The 11,982-nt window shown below is 47.8% G+C and overlaps 1 protein-coding gene across 1 annotated transcript; it reads left to right on the top strand.

Moving 5' to 3' along the window:
- Positions 1–8,204: 8,204 nt before the first annotated feature.
- On the top strand, positions 8,205–9,260 carry PTAFR (platelet activating factor receptor; the record flags this gene model as incomplete). The annotated part of the gene is made up of 1 exon (XM_080692375.1): positions 8,205–9,260. The coding sequence occupies exon 1, from the start codon at positions 8,232–8,234 to the stop codon at positions 9,258–9,260; it is 1,029 nt and encodes a 342-aa protein (XP_080548501.1). The 5' UTR covers positions 8,205–8,231.
- Positions 9,261–11,982: the final 2,722 nt, after the last annotated feature.

The following is an 11,982-nucleotide window of genomic DNA, read 5'->3' as shown; positions in this document are numbered from 1 at the left end:
TGCCCCTCAGGGAACTCAGGAAATTAGCTTTTTTCTACCAAGGCCTTTTCCCTATCTGCCTATTTCCTTTCTATCTCCTCACAAGCATAGCTTTTTTCCCAAGTTAGCAAGGAAGCAGGACAATGCCCCCCCCCTTTTTTTTTAACTAAGTGGATCTTTGTAAAGGACCTTAGGAAAGCCAGGCATGGTGGCACATGCCTGTAATCTCAGCATTTGGGAGGCTGAGACAGGAGGATCACGGTTCGCGGACAGCCTCAGCTACTTCGTGAGGCACTTTGCAACTTAGTGAGACCTTATTTCCAAATAAAGAATTAAAAAATAGAGCTGGTGATGGGTGTAGCTTGGAGGCACAATGCTCCTGGATTCCATCCTCAGTACCACATAAATAAATAAATAAATAAGGACATTAGGAAAAGATTTTGCAACTTTATTTTATTTATTTATTTATTTTGCGGTACTGGAGATGGAATTTAGAGGCATTAGCACCTCTGAGCTATACCCCCAGCCTTATTTTTTAGTCTTTTTAACCTTTTTTTATTCATTTTATTTATTTATTTATTTAGAGGTACTGGGGATGGAACCCAGGGACATTCTACCTCCAAGCAACACCTACAGCACTAGTTTTTATTCTTTATTTGGTAACAGGGTCTCACTGAGTTGCAAAGGGCCTCACTAAGTAGCTGATGCTGTCCGCAAACTGTGATCCTCCTGTCTCAGCCTCCCAAATGCTGGGATTACAAGCATGTACTACCAAGCCAGATTATAGGTGCATTTTCTTTCTTTCTTTCTTTCTTTCTTTCTTTCTTTCTTTCTTTCTTTCTTTCTTTCTTTCTTTCTTTCTTTCTTTCTTTCCTTCTTTCTTTTTTTTTGGTGGTACTGGAGATGGAACCCACAGGCATTGTACCCCCAGCCAAAATTTTTAGCTATACCCCCAGCCCTAATTTTTAGTTTAGTTTGTGTGTGTGTGGCACTGGGGATGGAGCCCAAGGGCATTCTACCTCTGAGCTATACCCCAGCCCTACTTTTTAGTCTTTATTTTTATTTTTATTTATTTATTTATTTTGGTGTAACTGGGGGTGGAACCCAGGGGCTTTTCTACCTCTGGGCTATACTCCCAGACCTTTTTTATATTTTATTTGGAAACAGGGTCTCACTAAGTTGCTGAGAGCCTCACTAAGTAGCTGAGGCTGGCTTCGAACCTGTGCGATCCTCCCATCTCAGACTCCCAAGTGCTGGGTGTACCAGTATTGGAATGGTCTAGGTAGATTTGGGAAAGTTCTGATTATTAATATATTTCAAAAGAAAATAATTGGTATATTTCAAAATAGTTGTGTCAAAATGGCGGCAGACATGGGTAAAGAAAGGACTTGATTTCTGCCTAAAACAGGCAGCTATTCCAATGTAAATTAACCTAGCTCAAAGTAATTAACCAGTCAATAGGAAAGGAGAACTAGGCCTGTCTCTAAAGACAGATCTTAGTAGAGGAGAACTAGGCCTTTATCTAAAGAGAGCTACATGATGATCTAGGGAGGATGGGGTAGGGTTTGACCTTTCCCTTCAGGAAAGGAGCCGCCTTGCCACACCTGGTTGGGAGAGGTACTTTACAGGGACGTTCACTACATCAAGAGTCACGCAAACAAGATGGAGGTCATGGGTATAAAAGGCCAAGTCCACGTGTAAGACCTTCGGTGTATTCATTTCGAGTCACCCCTCCATACCAGTCTGGTATGGGGCTGTATTTCTATTTTCTGTATTTCTATCTTTCTAATAAACTTCTTTAAATCTTCAGCAACTGTCCAAGATATGCATATTTATTCTTAGCTTAGGACAAGAGTCCACGGTTTTTTCTTCTGTTTGGGGTCGTTTTGGGTTTTGTTATGGGTTGGGGGAAAGTGTGTCTGGGACCCTAGCAGGGGTGCCCAGGGAACGTTTTTTCAAACCATATTCTCCCAATCCGTAACACTGGGATTACAAGCGTGTGCCACCACACCTGGCTTTAGTCTTTATTATGAAACAGGGTCTCACTGAGTTGTAAAGGGCCTTACTAAGTAGCTGAGGCTGTCTGCAAACTGCAATCCTCCTGTCTCAGCCTCCCAAATTCTGGGATTACAAGTTTGTGCCACCATGCCTGATTTATAGTGGGTTTTTTTGTGTGTGTGGGTCTGGGGATGGAACCCTGGGGCATTCAACCTCCGAGCTACACCCCCTGCCCTGTTGTTGGTTTTTTTTTTGGGGGGGCACTGGGTTTCCTGGAAGCCCTTCTACCTCGGGGCTACACTCCCAGACCTATTTTGTATTTTGTATTTTTTTTTGGAAACCGGGTCTCTTAAGCCAGCGAGGTTGGCTTCGAACCAGCGCGATCCTCCTGTCTCCGCCTCCCAAGCGCCTCCTGTCTCCGCCTCCCAAGCGCGGGGATTACAAGCGTGTGCCACCATGCCCGGCAACCCAGGGAATTTCAAACTCTGAGCTACACCCCCTGCCCTAATTTTTATTATTTTTATTTTGAAACCGGGTCTCATTGAGTTGCAAAGGGCCTCACTAAGTAGCTGAAGCTGTCTGTGAACCGTGATCCTCAGGTCTCAGCCTCCCAAATGCGTGCGCCATCACGCCCAGTTTATAGGTCCATTTTTAAATCTGCATTTTTCCAGTGTGGAAAATGAAGACTCAGGGTCACAGAGTGAGTTTACTAGTAGAACAAAGATTTGATCCCAGCTCTGGTACTGCGATGCAGGAATCAGATAGAAAACAGACTCTACCCTCTTTTTCTTTCTTTCTTTCTTTTTTTTTTTTTCACGGTACTAGGGATTGAACTCAGGGATACTCTACTTCTGAGCTACACCCCCAGCCCTATTTATTTATTTATTTATTTATTTATTTATTTATTTATTTATTTATTTTGTGTGTGTGCCACTGGGATTTAACCCAGGGGCATTCTATCTTCGAGCTACACTCCCAGGCCTATTTTTATTTTTATTTGAAAACAGGGTCTCACTAAGTTGATGGGAGTCACTACTTGCTGAACCTACGATTCTCCTCTCAGCCTCCCAGGTACTGGGATTACAAGCGTGTGCCCCCATGCCAAGCTTCTACCCTCCTTTTGCCCAGTTCCCTTCCTGGCTTTAGGGAGCAAAGGTCAGTGCTGTATCCCAGGTCAAAAGCATCTCTACCTGGGCTTTACAGTACCAGGAGCTCCCATTCTCAGGCCCCGGCACAGGTCTGTGAGTGGTTGAGTTGGCTAAGGAGCAGCTGGTTTCCAGAGGGGCCATAGCTTGGCCTAGGAGAGTCCAGATGGTCCTTAGAGTTCCAGATCCCTAGTTGGGCTGAGTGCTGTGGTGCACACCTGTAATCCCAGCGACTCAGGAGGTTGAGACGGGAGAGTTACAAGTGGGTAATTTAACAAAACTCTGTTTCAAAATAAAAAATAAAAAAGGCTGGGGATGTAGCTCAGTGGTAGAGCATCCCTGGGTCCAGTCCCCATTAAAAAAAAAAAAAAAAAAAGAAAGAAAGGCCGGGCATGGTGGCGCACGCTTGTAATCCTCACGCTTGGGAGGTGGAGACAGGAGGATCGCGCAGGTTCGGAGCCAGCTGCGTTGGTTTAAGAGACCCTGTTTCCAAATAAAAATAATATAAAACAGGTCTGGGAGTGTAGCCTGGAGGTAGAAGGGCTTCTAGAAACCCCAGTACCACTAAATAAAATAAATAAATAAATAAATAATAAATGAAAGAAAGAAAGAAAAAGGAAAAAAAATCCTCATCTGCTACTTTCTAGTTTCCCAGCTGTGTGATTATTAAAATGTCTGCTTTCTTCTCTAATCTCACTTTCTTCCCTGGAAAAATGATTATAAAACTAAAACTGATCTGAGTTGGAAATATAATCATGAGTAAGATATACCTCTACATGTTTTGGGGTGCTGGCTCTGACTCCCCTCCACCCATACCGCGCCTGCCTGTGGAGCATGCAACCCTTGAACCCGAGTGGGCAGGCCCCACAGAGCCACACGTGCCCCTCACCTCTGGCTCATGCGCTTGGGGTGAATGAACCCTCAGCCTCCGGGGTGTAGAAAACTTGAATGTGTCTGACTTACGCTTGTAAATATTTAGATATTTCTACTTTTGATCTCAATTGGCCCCATGACTGTTAGGGGCTGGTCTAACTGATGAACCCAGCTTCTGGACCCACAGTCTGCACTGGGGAATTCACCAGCACACACTTCCGTCTGCCCCTTTCTGACGCCCCTCCCCTCGACTGCTCCACTCTGGAGGGAGCACCTTCTCCAAGTTCCCAGGCTGGGAATGCTTCCAGTGGAGATGGTGGGGGGCTGAATACTGTGCAGGGCAGAGGGCAGGGGAGCCAGATGGCAGAATTCTTCTGTGTCAAGCCGGGTGTAGTGGTGCATGCTTGTAATCCCAGCATTTGGGAGGCTGAGACAGGAGAGTCGCTCGTGGTTCTCAGATAGCCTCAGCTACTTAGTGAGGCCCTTTGCAACTCAGTGAGAACTTGTTTCAAAAAAAAGAATAATCCTGGCATAGTGGCACACGCTTGTAATCCCAGTACTTGGGAGGCTGAGACAGGAGGATGGAGCAGATTCGAAGCCAGCCTCAGCCACTTAGTGAGGCTCTCAGTAACTTAGTGAGACCCTGTTTCCAAATAAAATATAAAATAGGTAGGGGCTGTAGCCCAGAGGTAGAAAAGCCCCTGGGTTCCATAACACACACACACACACACACACACACACACACACACACACACACACACAAATAAAAATAGGGCTGGGGGTGTTTCTTGGAGGTAGAATGCCCCTAGGTTCCACCCCCAGTACTGCAAGAAAAAAAAAATTGTGGCCATGAATTTTTTTTTTTTTTTCTTTGCCGGTCTGGGGATGGAACCCAGGGGCTTTTGACCTCCGAGCCACACCCCCTGCCCTATTTTTATTCTTTATTTTGAAACAGGGTCTCACTAAGTTGCAAAGGGCCTCACTAAGTAGCTGAGGCTGATGGTGAACCAGGATCCTCAGGTTTCAGCCTCCCCAGTGCTAGGATTACAAGCCACCACGCCCGGCTGTCCATGAATATTTATGAGGTCTTTTACATCTATCAGGAAAGCGCACCTATGTGTTACGCTGAGTGGTCTGAGCTTCTTCCTCCTTCAAGTACTTGTCCTCTTCCTGAGCTTTTGAAAGCTTTGCTGGCGGCTGTGAGAGAGCCATGATGTGGGGCCAAGTTCCTGCATCACTGGCTGTCCATGGAGCCTTCCTCTGCGCCAAGCAACTGGGAAACCTCGAACACAGACTACAAATAGAAGGCAGGCGGCGGTGGGGTCCTGCCTCCAACCCATACCCTGAGCCACCACGCCGGCTTCGTCATCATATCTAGTAGGAGGAGGATTATTATTATTTTTTTTTTCCAGTGCTGGGGATGGAACCCAGGATCTGCTCAGGTTAAGCAAGGCTCTACCACATGGCTGCATATCCAGCCCTAACACTAATTTCTTGTCTAACAGTCTGTTTCCAAATTGTCTAAAAAATAGCATTTTTTTCGTGTGTGTGTGTGTGTGTGTGTGTGTGTGTGTGTGTGTGTGTGTTACTAGGGATTGAACCCAGAAGCATTCTACCTTTTTTTTTTTTCAGTAATTTAACACCCCTAGTATTGTGTGTGTGTGTGTGTGTGTGTGTGTGTGTGTGTGTGTGTTACTAGGGATTGAACCCAGAAGCATTCTACCTTTTTTTTTCTTCAGTAATTTAACACCCCTAGTATTGTGTGTGTGTGTGTGTGTGTGTGTGTGTGTGTGTGTGTGTGTGTGTTACTGAGGATGGAACCCAGGAGCATTCTACCTCTGAGCTACACCCCCAGCCCTATTTTTTACTGTTTATTTTGAAACAGGGTCTCACTGAGTTGCAGAGGGCCTCAAATGCTGGGATTACAAGCATGCGCCACCATACCCGGCTCACCTCCAGCTTTTAAATTTGAAACAGAATTTTGCTAAATTACTGGGGGACCTTGCTAAGTTTGCTGAGGCTGGCCTCAAACCTGCTATCCTCTTTTCTCAGCCTCCCAAATCCTGGGTTTACAGACATGTGCTACCACATCTGGCCTCTTTTTGATTTGTGAAAATATTAAATTTGTAAAAACCTTAAAATATTATTTCTCAGCTAGATGTGATGGCCTAAGCCTATAATCCCAGCTCCTCAGGAAGCTGAGTCAAGATTGCAAATTTGAAGCCGGGAGTGATGTCGCATGCTTGTAATCCCAGCATTTGGGAGGCTGAGACAGGAGGATTGCAGTGTGCAGACAGCCTCAGTTACTTAGTGAGGCCCTCCGCAACTTAGTGAGACCCTGTCTCAAAATAAAGAATAAAAAATAGGGCAGGGGGTATCGCTTGGAGGTCGAATGCCCCTGAGTTCCATCCCCAGACCTGCAAAATAAATAAATAAATAAATAAATAAATAAATAAATAAATAAATAAATTGCAAATTTGAGGCTAGTCTGGGCAATTTAGCAACATCTTTTCTCAAAATAAAGTAAAAAAGGGCCGGGGTATAGCTCATCGTAGAGGGCTATTTCTCTGGATTATGAAGCTGGGTTGCCCCCAAACTGTGTGCCCAGGGCGGGCCTCGTTCATCTTATGCTGGTCCTGGCCCTAGTAGAACACGTTTCTCAATAGGCTTGAGCAGCCATGGTGCCATGGCCAGGACGCATGATGGGTCCTCTGCTGTAGATTTTCTAGAGATATTTGTTGCCCTCACCACACTGAGTCAGAGTTCAAACTCAAGAAGAGAAAGACCCAAACATGTTGGCATACACTTGTAATTTCAGCATTCGGGAGGCTGAGACAGGAGGGTCGTGGTTCACGGACAGCCTCAGCTACTTAGTGAGGCCCTTTGCAACTCAATGAGACCCTGTTTCAAAATAAAGGATAAAAAAATAGGGCTGGGGGTGTCGCTCGGAGGCAGAATGTCCCTGGGTTCTATCCCCAGTACTGCAAAAAAAAAATTATAATAATCATAGTAAAAAAAAAAAAAATAAGCCGGGCGTGGTAGTGCGCACTTGTAATCCCCGTGCTTGGGAGGTGGAGACAGGAGGATCGCGCAGGTTCAAAGCCAGCCGCGCTGGCTTAAGAGACCCTGTTTCCAAATGAAAAAGAAGTGTAAAATAGGTCTGGGAGTATAGCATGGAGGTAGGATTTCCAGGAACCCCAGTACCACCAAATAAATAAATAAATAAATAAATAAATAAATAAATAAATAAGTTGCTGGACATGGTGGCACACATTTGTAATTCCAGTACTTGGGAGGCCGAGATGGGAAGATCACAGGTTTAAAGCCAAACTCAGTAACTTAGGCCCTTAGGAACTTAGCAAGACCCTGTTTCCAAATAAAAATAAAATAGGTCTGGGGGTATAGCCCAGAAGTAGAAGGCTCATGAATTCCAGCTCCAGTACCACACAAAAAAAGCTGGCCGTATTTGGGAGGGTGAGACCAGAGGATTTAGGTTCGCGGACAGCCTCGGCTACTTAGTGAGCCCTGTTTCAAAATAAAGAATAAAAAACTGGGCTGTAGGCTGTGGTGTGTGGGGTTGTAGGGTGCGGTGGCGCACGCTTGTAATCCCAGCCTTTTGTAATCCCCAAATCCCAGGTTTGAAGCCAGCCTCAGCAATTTAGTGAAACCTTGTTTCAAAATGAAAAACAAAAACAGGGCTAGGGACGTAGCTTGGTTTAACCTTCAATACCAAACAAAAACAAAAACTGAGCCCTTTTCTGAGGGTGCTGACGCTACTGATGGGACACCACCTCCCAGAGGCCGCGCCTCCCCGCGCTGTTGCCCTGGGGATTAAGTTTCAACCTGAATTTCAGAGGGGCCAACTCCATGCAAGCAGGGACTCCCAGAACTGATGAAATAGGCGAGTCTCTTCTTGACTCTTTTATTTATTTATTTATTTTTGGCGGGCTTGGGGATGGAACCCAGGGGCATTTGACCTCCGAGCTACACCCCCTAGCCCTATTTTTTATCCTTTATTTTGAAGCAGGGTCTCACTGAGATGCAGAGGGCCTCACTAAGTAGCGGAGGCTGTCCGCGAACCGCGATCCTCCAGTCTCAGCCTCCTGAATGCTGGGATTACAAGCGTGCACCACCACGCACGGCTTTCTTCTTGGCTCTTAATTAACCAGAATCCTCGTGTGGTCCTCCAGGCACGTCCGGGGCCCCATGACCAGCTGACCCTTCCAGCCCAGGGCAATGGAGCTAAACGGTTCCGCCCGCGTGGATTCCGAGTTTCGATACACTCTCTTCCCGATTGTCTACAGCATCATCTTCGTGGTGGGGGTCACCGCCAATGGCTACGTGCTGTGGGTCTTTGCCCGCCTGTACCCTTCCAAGAAACTGAATGAGATAAAGATCTTCATGGTGAACCTCACGGTGGCCGACCTGCTCTTTTTGATCACCCTGCCTCTGTGGATCATGTACTATCACAACCAGGGCAACTGGGTTCTCCCCAAGTTCCTGTGCAACCTGGCCGGCTGCCTCTTCTTCATCAACACCTACTGCTCCGTGGCCTTCCTCGGAGTCATCACCTATAACCGCTTCCAGGCGGTCACGCAGCCCATCAAGGCTGCGCAGGCCACCACCCGCAAGCGTGGCATCTCCTTGTCCCTGGTCATCTGGTTGGCCATCGTGGGCGCCGCATCTTACTTCCTCGTGCTGGATTCCACCAACACGGTGCCTGATAAGACCGGCCTGGCCAACATCACCCGCTGCTTTGAGCATTACGAGAAGGGCAGCGTGCCGGTCCTCATCATCCACGTCTTCATCGTGTTCAGCTTCTTCCTCGTCTTCCTCATCATCTTCTTCTGCAACCTAGTCATCATCCGCACGCTGCTCCTGCAGCCGGTGCAGCAGAAGCGCAACGCCGAAGTGAAGCGCCGCGCGCTGTGGATGGTCTGCACCGTCCTGGCCGTGTTCGTCATCTGCTTCGTGCCCCACCACGTGGTGCAGCTGCCCTGGACCCTGGCGGAGCTGGGCTTCCAGAACAGCAGCTTCCACCAGGCTATCAACGATGCCCATCAGGTCACCCTCTGCCTCCTGAGCACCAACTGTGTCTTGGACCCTGTCATCTACTGCTTCCTTACCAAGAAGTTTCGCAAACATCTCACCGAAAAGTTTAACAGCATGCGCAGCAGCCGGAAGTGCTCCCGGGCCACCACCGACACGGGCACCGACGTGGTCGTGCCGCTCAACCAGGTCCCTGTCATTTCCCTCAAGAATTAGTCCCTGCTTGTGGGGGTCGGCCCCAGAGTCTTCTCTTCCACGGACTTCGTGGATTAGGCTGGGAGAAGAAGGGACAGCTTCTGTGGTCAACTCCTCCCTGGGCTTTGGGTTGGGGGGGCGTCTCATGCAGGCAGAGACGATGGTGGCACTGGAATGGTGGAAAACCCAGAGCTGGAATGATCCCCCGAGTCTGATGAGGTTGGGAGGAATATCCAGGTCGGGTGCAGAGCATGGGGGACACACTGGGCACCCCACTGGGGCCACAGACTAAATATTTGGGCAGAAACTCCCAAGTGCTGAAGGCAGAGTGGGGAGTTTGGGGAAAGGACTCTTCCCTTGGCTGCCTGGAAGGATCTTTGGGGAGAAGTTTGGTCTAAGATGGTGCCATTCTCTTTCCACCCACAGGAAGGAGGTCTTTGCGACACTTCTCAGGGGAAGTGGCTTCGTAGAACTATCTTCTTCCTTTTTTTTTTTTTTCTTTTGTACTGGGGATTGAACCCAGGGGCATTCTATTTTTGAGCTACACCCTGGACCTTTTTAAAAATTTTATTTTGAAACAGGATATCACTAAGTTACTGAGGCTGGCTTTGAACCTGCAATCTTCCTGTGTCAGCCTCTCAAGTACTGAGATTACAGGTGTGTGCCACCACACCTGGCTCTTGGTGGAATCTTCTGGCTCACCCAGCAGCCTGTCCCATAGGTGACCAGAGAGGATGAGACATGTATGCTCAAAAGCTATGGTGGAGCTAGTCTACCGAGGCCTGTTTCACCTCCAGCCTGCTCAGCTCTGAGGGAGTGGGAGAGGGGGCTACCTCGTCCTTTCCTCTCCTCTACTCTTTGCTTCTCTTCTTTCTCTTCTCTCTGTTCTCTTTCCTTCTCTTTTTCTCTTTTTCCTCCCCTTCCTCCTTCCCTTCTCTCCTTTCTTTCATCCTTTCCTTCTGTCTTTCTTCCTACTGGAGATTGGTGGTACTGGGGGTGGAACCCAGAGGCTTTCTACCTCCGAGCTATACTCCCAGACCATTTTTTAAAATATTTTATTTGGAAACAGGGTCTCACTAAGTTGCTGGAAGCCTCACTAAGTAGCTGAGACTGGCTTCGAACCCGTGCGATCCTCCTGTCTCAGCCTCCCAAGCGCGGGGATTACAAGCATGCGCCACCTCACCCTGCCTTCCTATTGGAGATTGAACCCAGGAGAATTCTACCTCCAACTCACACCCCCAGCCTTTTAAATTTATCTTGAGCCGGGCGTGGTGGCGCACGCTTGTAATCCCTGCGCTTGGGAGGCAGAGACAGGAGGATCGCGCAGGTTTGAAGCCAGCCGCACGCGCTGGCTTAGGAGACCCTGTTTCCAAATAAAAATGTAAAAATAGGTCTGGGAGTGTAGCCCGGAGGTAGAAGGGCTTCCAGGAACCCCAGTACCACCAAAATAAATAAATAAATAAATAAATAAATAAATAAATAAATAAATTTATCTTGAAGCTTCTTACTAAGTTGCCGAGGGCCTTGCTACGTTGCTACGGCTGGTCTTGAACCTTTGATTCTCTTGTCTCAGCCTCCCAAATACTGGGATTACGGGCATGCATCACTGCACCTGGTTCACTCATCTTCTGTCTCAACAACATCCTCTGATTATGAACCTTCTGTGGGCATCACCCATGTGGGTGGGCAAATGCTCTTCAAAGCAAACTTTGTGTGTGTCAGGCTGGGGCATCTCCATGTCCAGAGACTTCCATGGGAATAAGTCCTTGGCTTCCAGGGGGAAAGCCTGCTTGCTCTCTGAGAGGCTCACCAACCTTGCTTCCAGGAGGTGGGGGGACAGGGCTGGCAGGTGTCAGCTTCTCTTCAAGATACCTGGACACCTGCTTCTGACTGGGGGCAGGCATATTCAGATGGGACTCGCTCTTACCCTGAGACAAGCGGCTGCAGTATGAGCCTGGTGGCCTTGGACTCAAGGGCCCAGAGGAGCTTTCTCTGTTTTCCAGAGCCCTGTGCTCCTTCTGGGAAATCTTCCTTCTTTCCAGCCGGTGTTCACACGCAGTTGAGACTCTTGCTTCAGTCAAGCACTAGATTGCAGCTCTTGATAAGTGCCCCCTAACGGGCTGCTACCTGATTGAATGTTGATGGCAGCTGTGGGCTGGCCCTGGGCGACAGTGCCCGGGAGGCTAGAGCGGCGTACGTGGTCTTTGGTGTCACACAGAGCCCTGTTCAGCCTTGGTTTTGCCACTTCTTGCCAAGGGACTGGGAACTCAGTGTTCTACCTCTGTATTGTGTTATTACCTACAAGGTAAACCTATCTGCTTTATAGAGAACAGTAAAGGTTGAGTAGACTCTCCTGGTTAGGGTGACTGTTCGCCTCAGACCCTCCTCTTTTTCCTTTCCTTTCCTCTTCTTTTTTTTCCTCTTCTTTTTTCTTTCTTTCTTTCTTTCTTTCTTTCTTTCTTTCTTTCTTTGCTTCTATCTCCGAGCTACGCCTCTAGCCATGTGTGTGTGTGTGTGTGTGTGTGTGTGTGTGTGTGTGTGTGTGTGTGTTTCAAACAGGATCTCACTAAATTTCATAGGGCCTCACTAAGTAGCTGAGGCTGGCCTCGAATCTGCAATCCTCCTGTCTCAGCCTTTCAAGTACTGGAATTATAAGCATGCACCACCAAGCCTGGTGAGCCTCCTCTCTTCTCTTCTCCTTCTTTCCTTCCTTCCTTCTTTCCTTCCTTTTTTCCTTTCCTTC

Source organism: Muscardinus avellanarius (genome assembly GCF_963383645.1).
Source record: "Muscardinus avellanarius genome assembly, chromosome: 3".
Classification (NCBI taxonomy): Eukaryota; Metazoa; Chordata; class Mammalia; order Rodentia; family Gliridae; genus Muscardinus; species Muscardinus avellanarius.
Note: the sequence above shows the minus strand (reverse complement) of the source record. Positions and strands in the feature narration are given on the sequence as shown.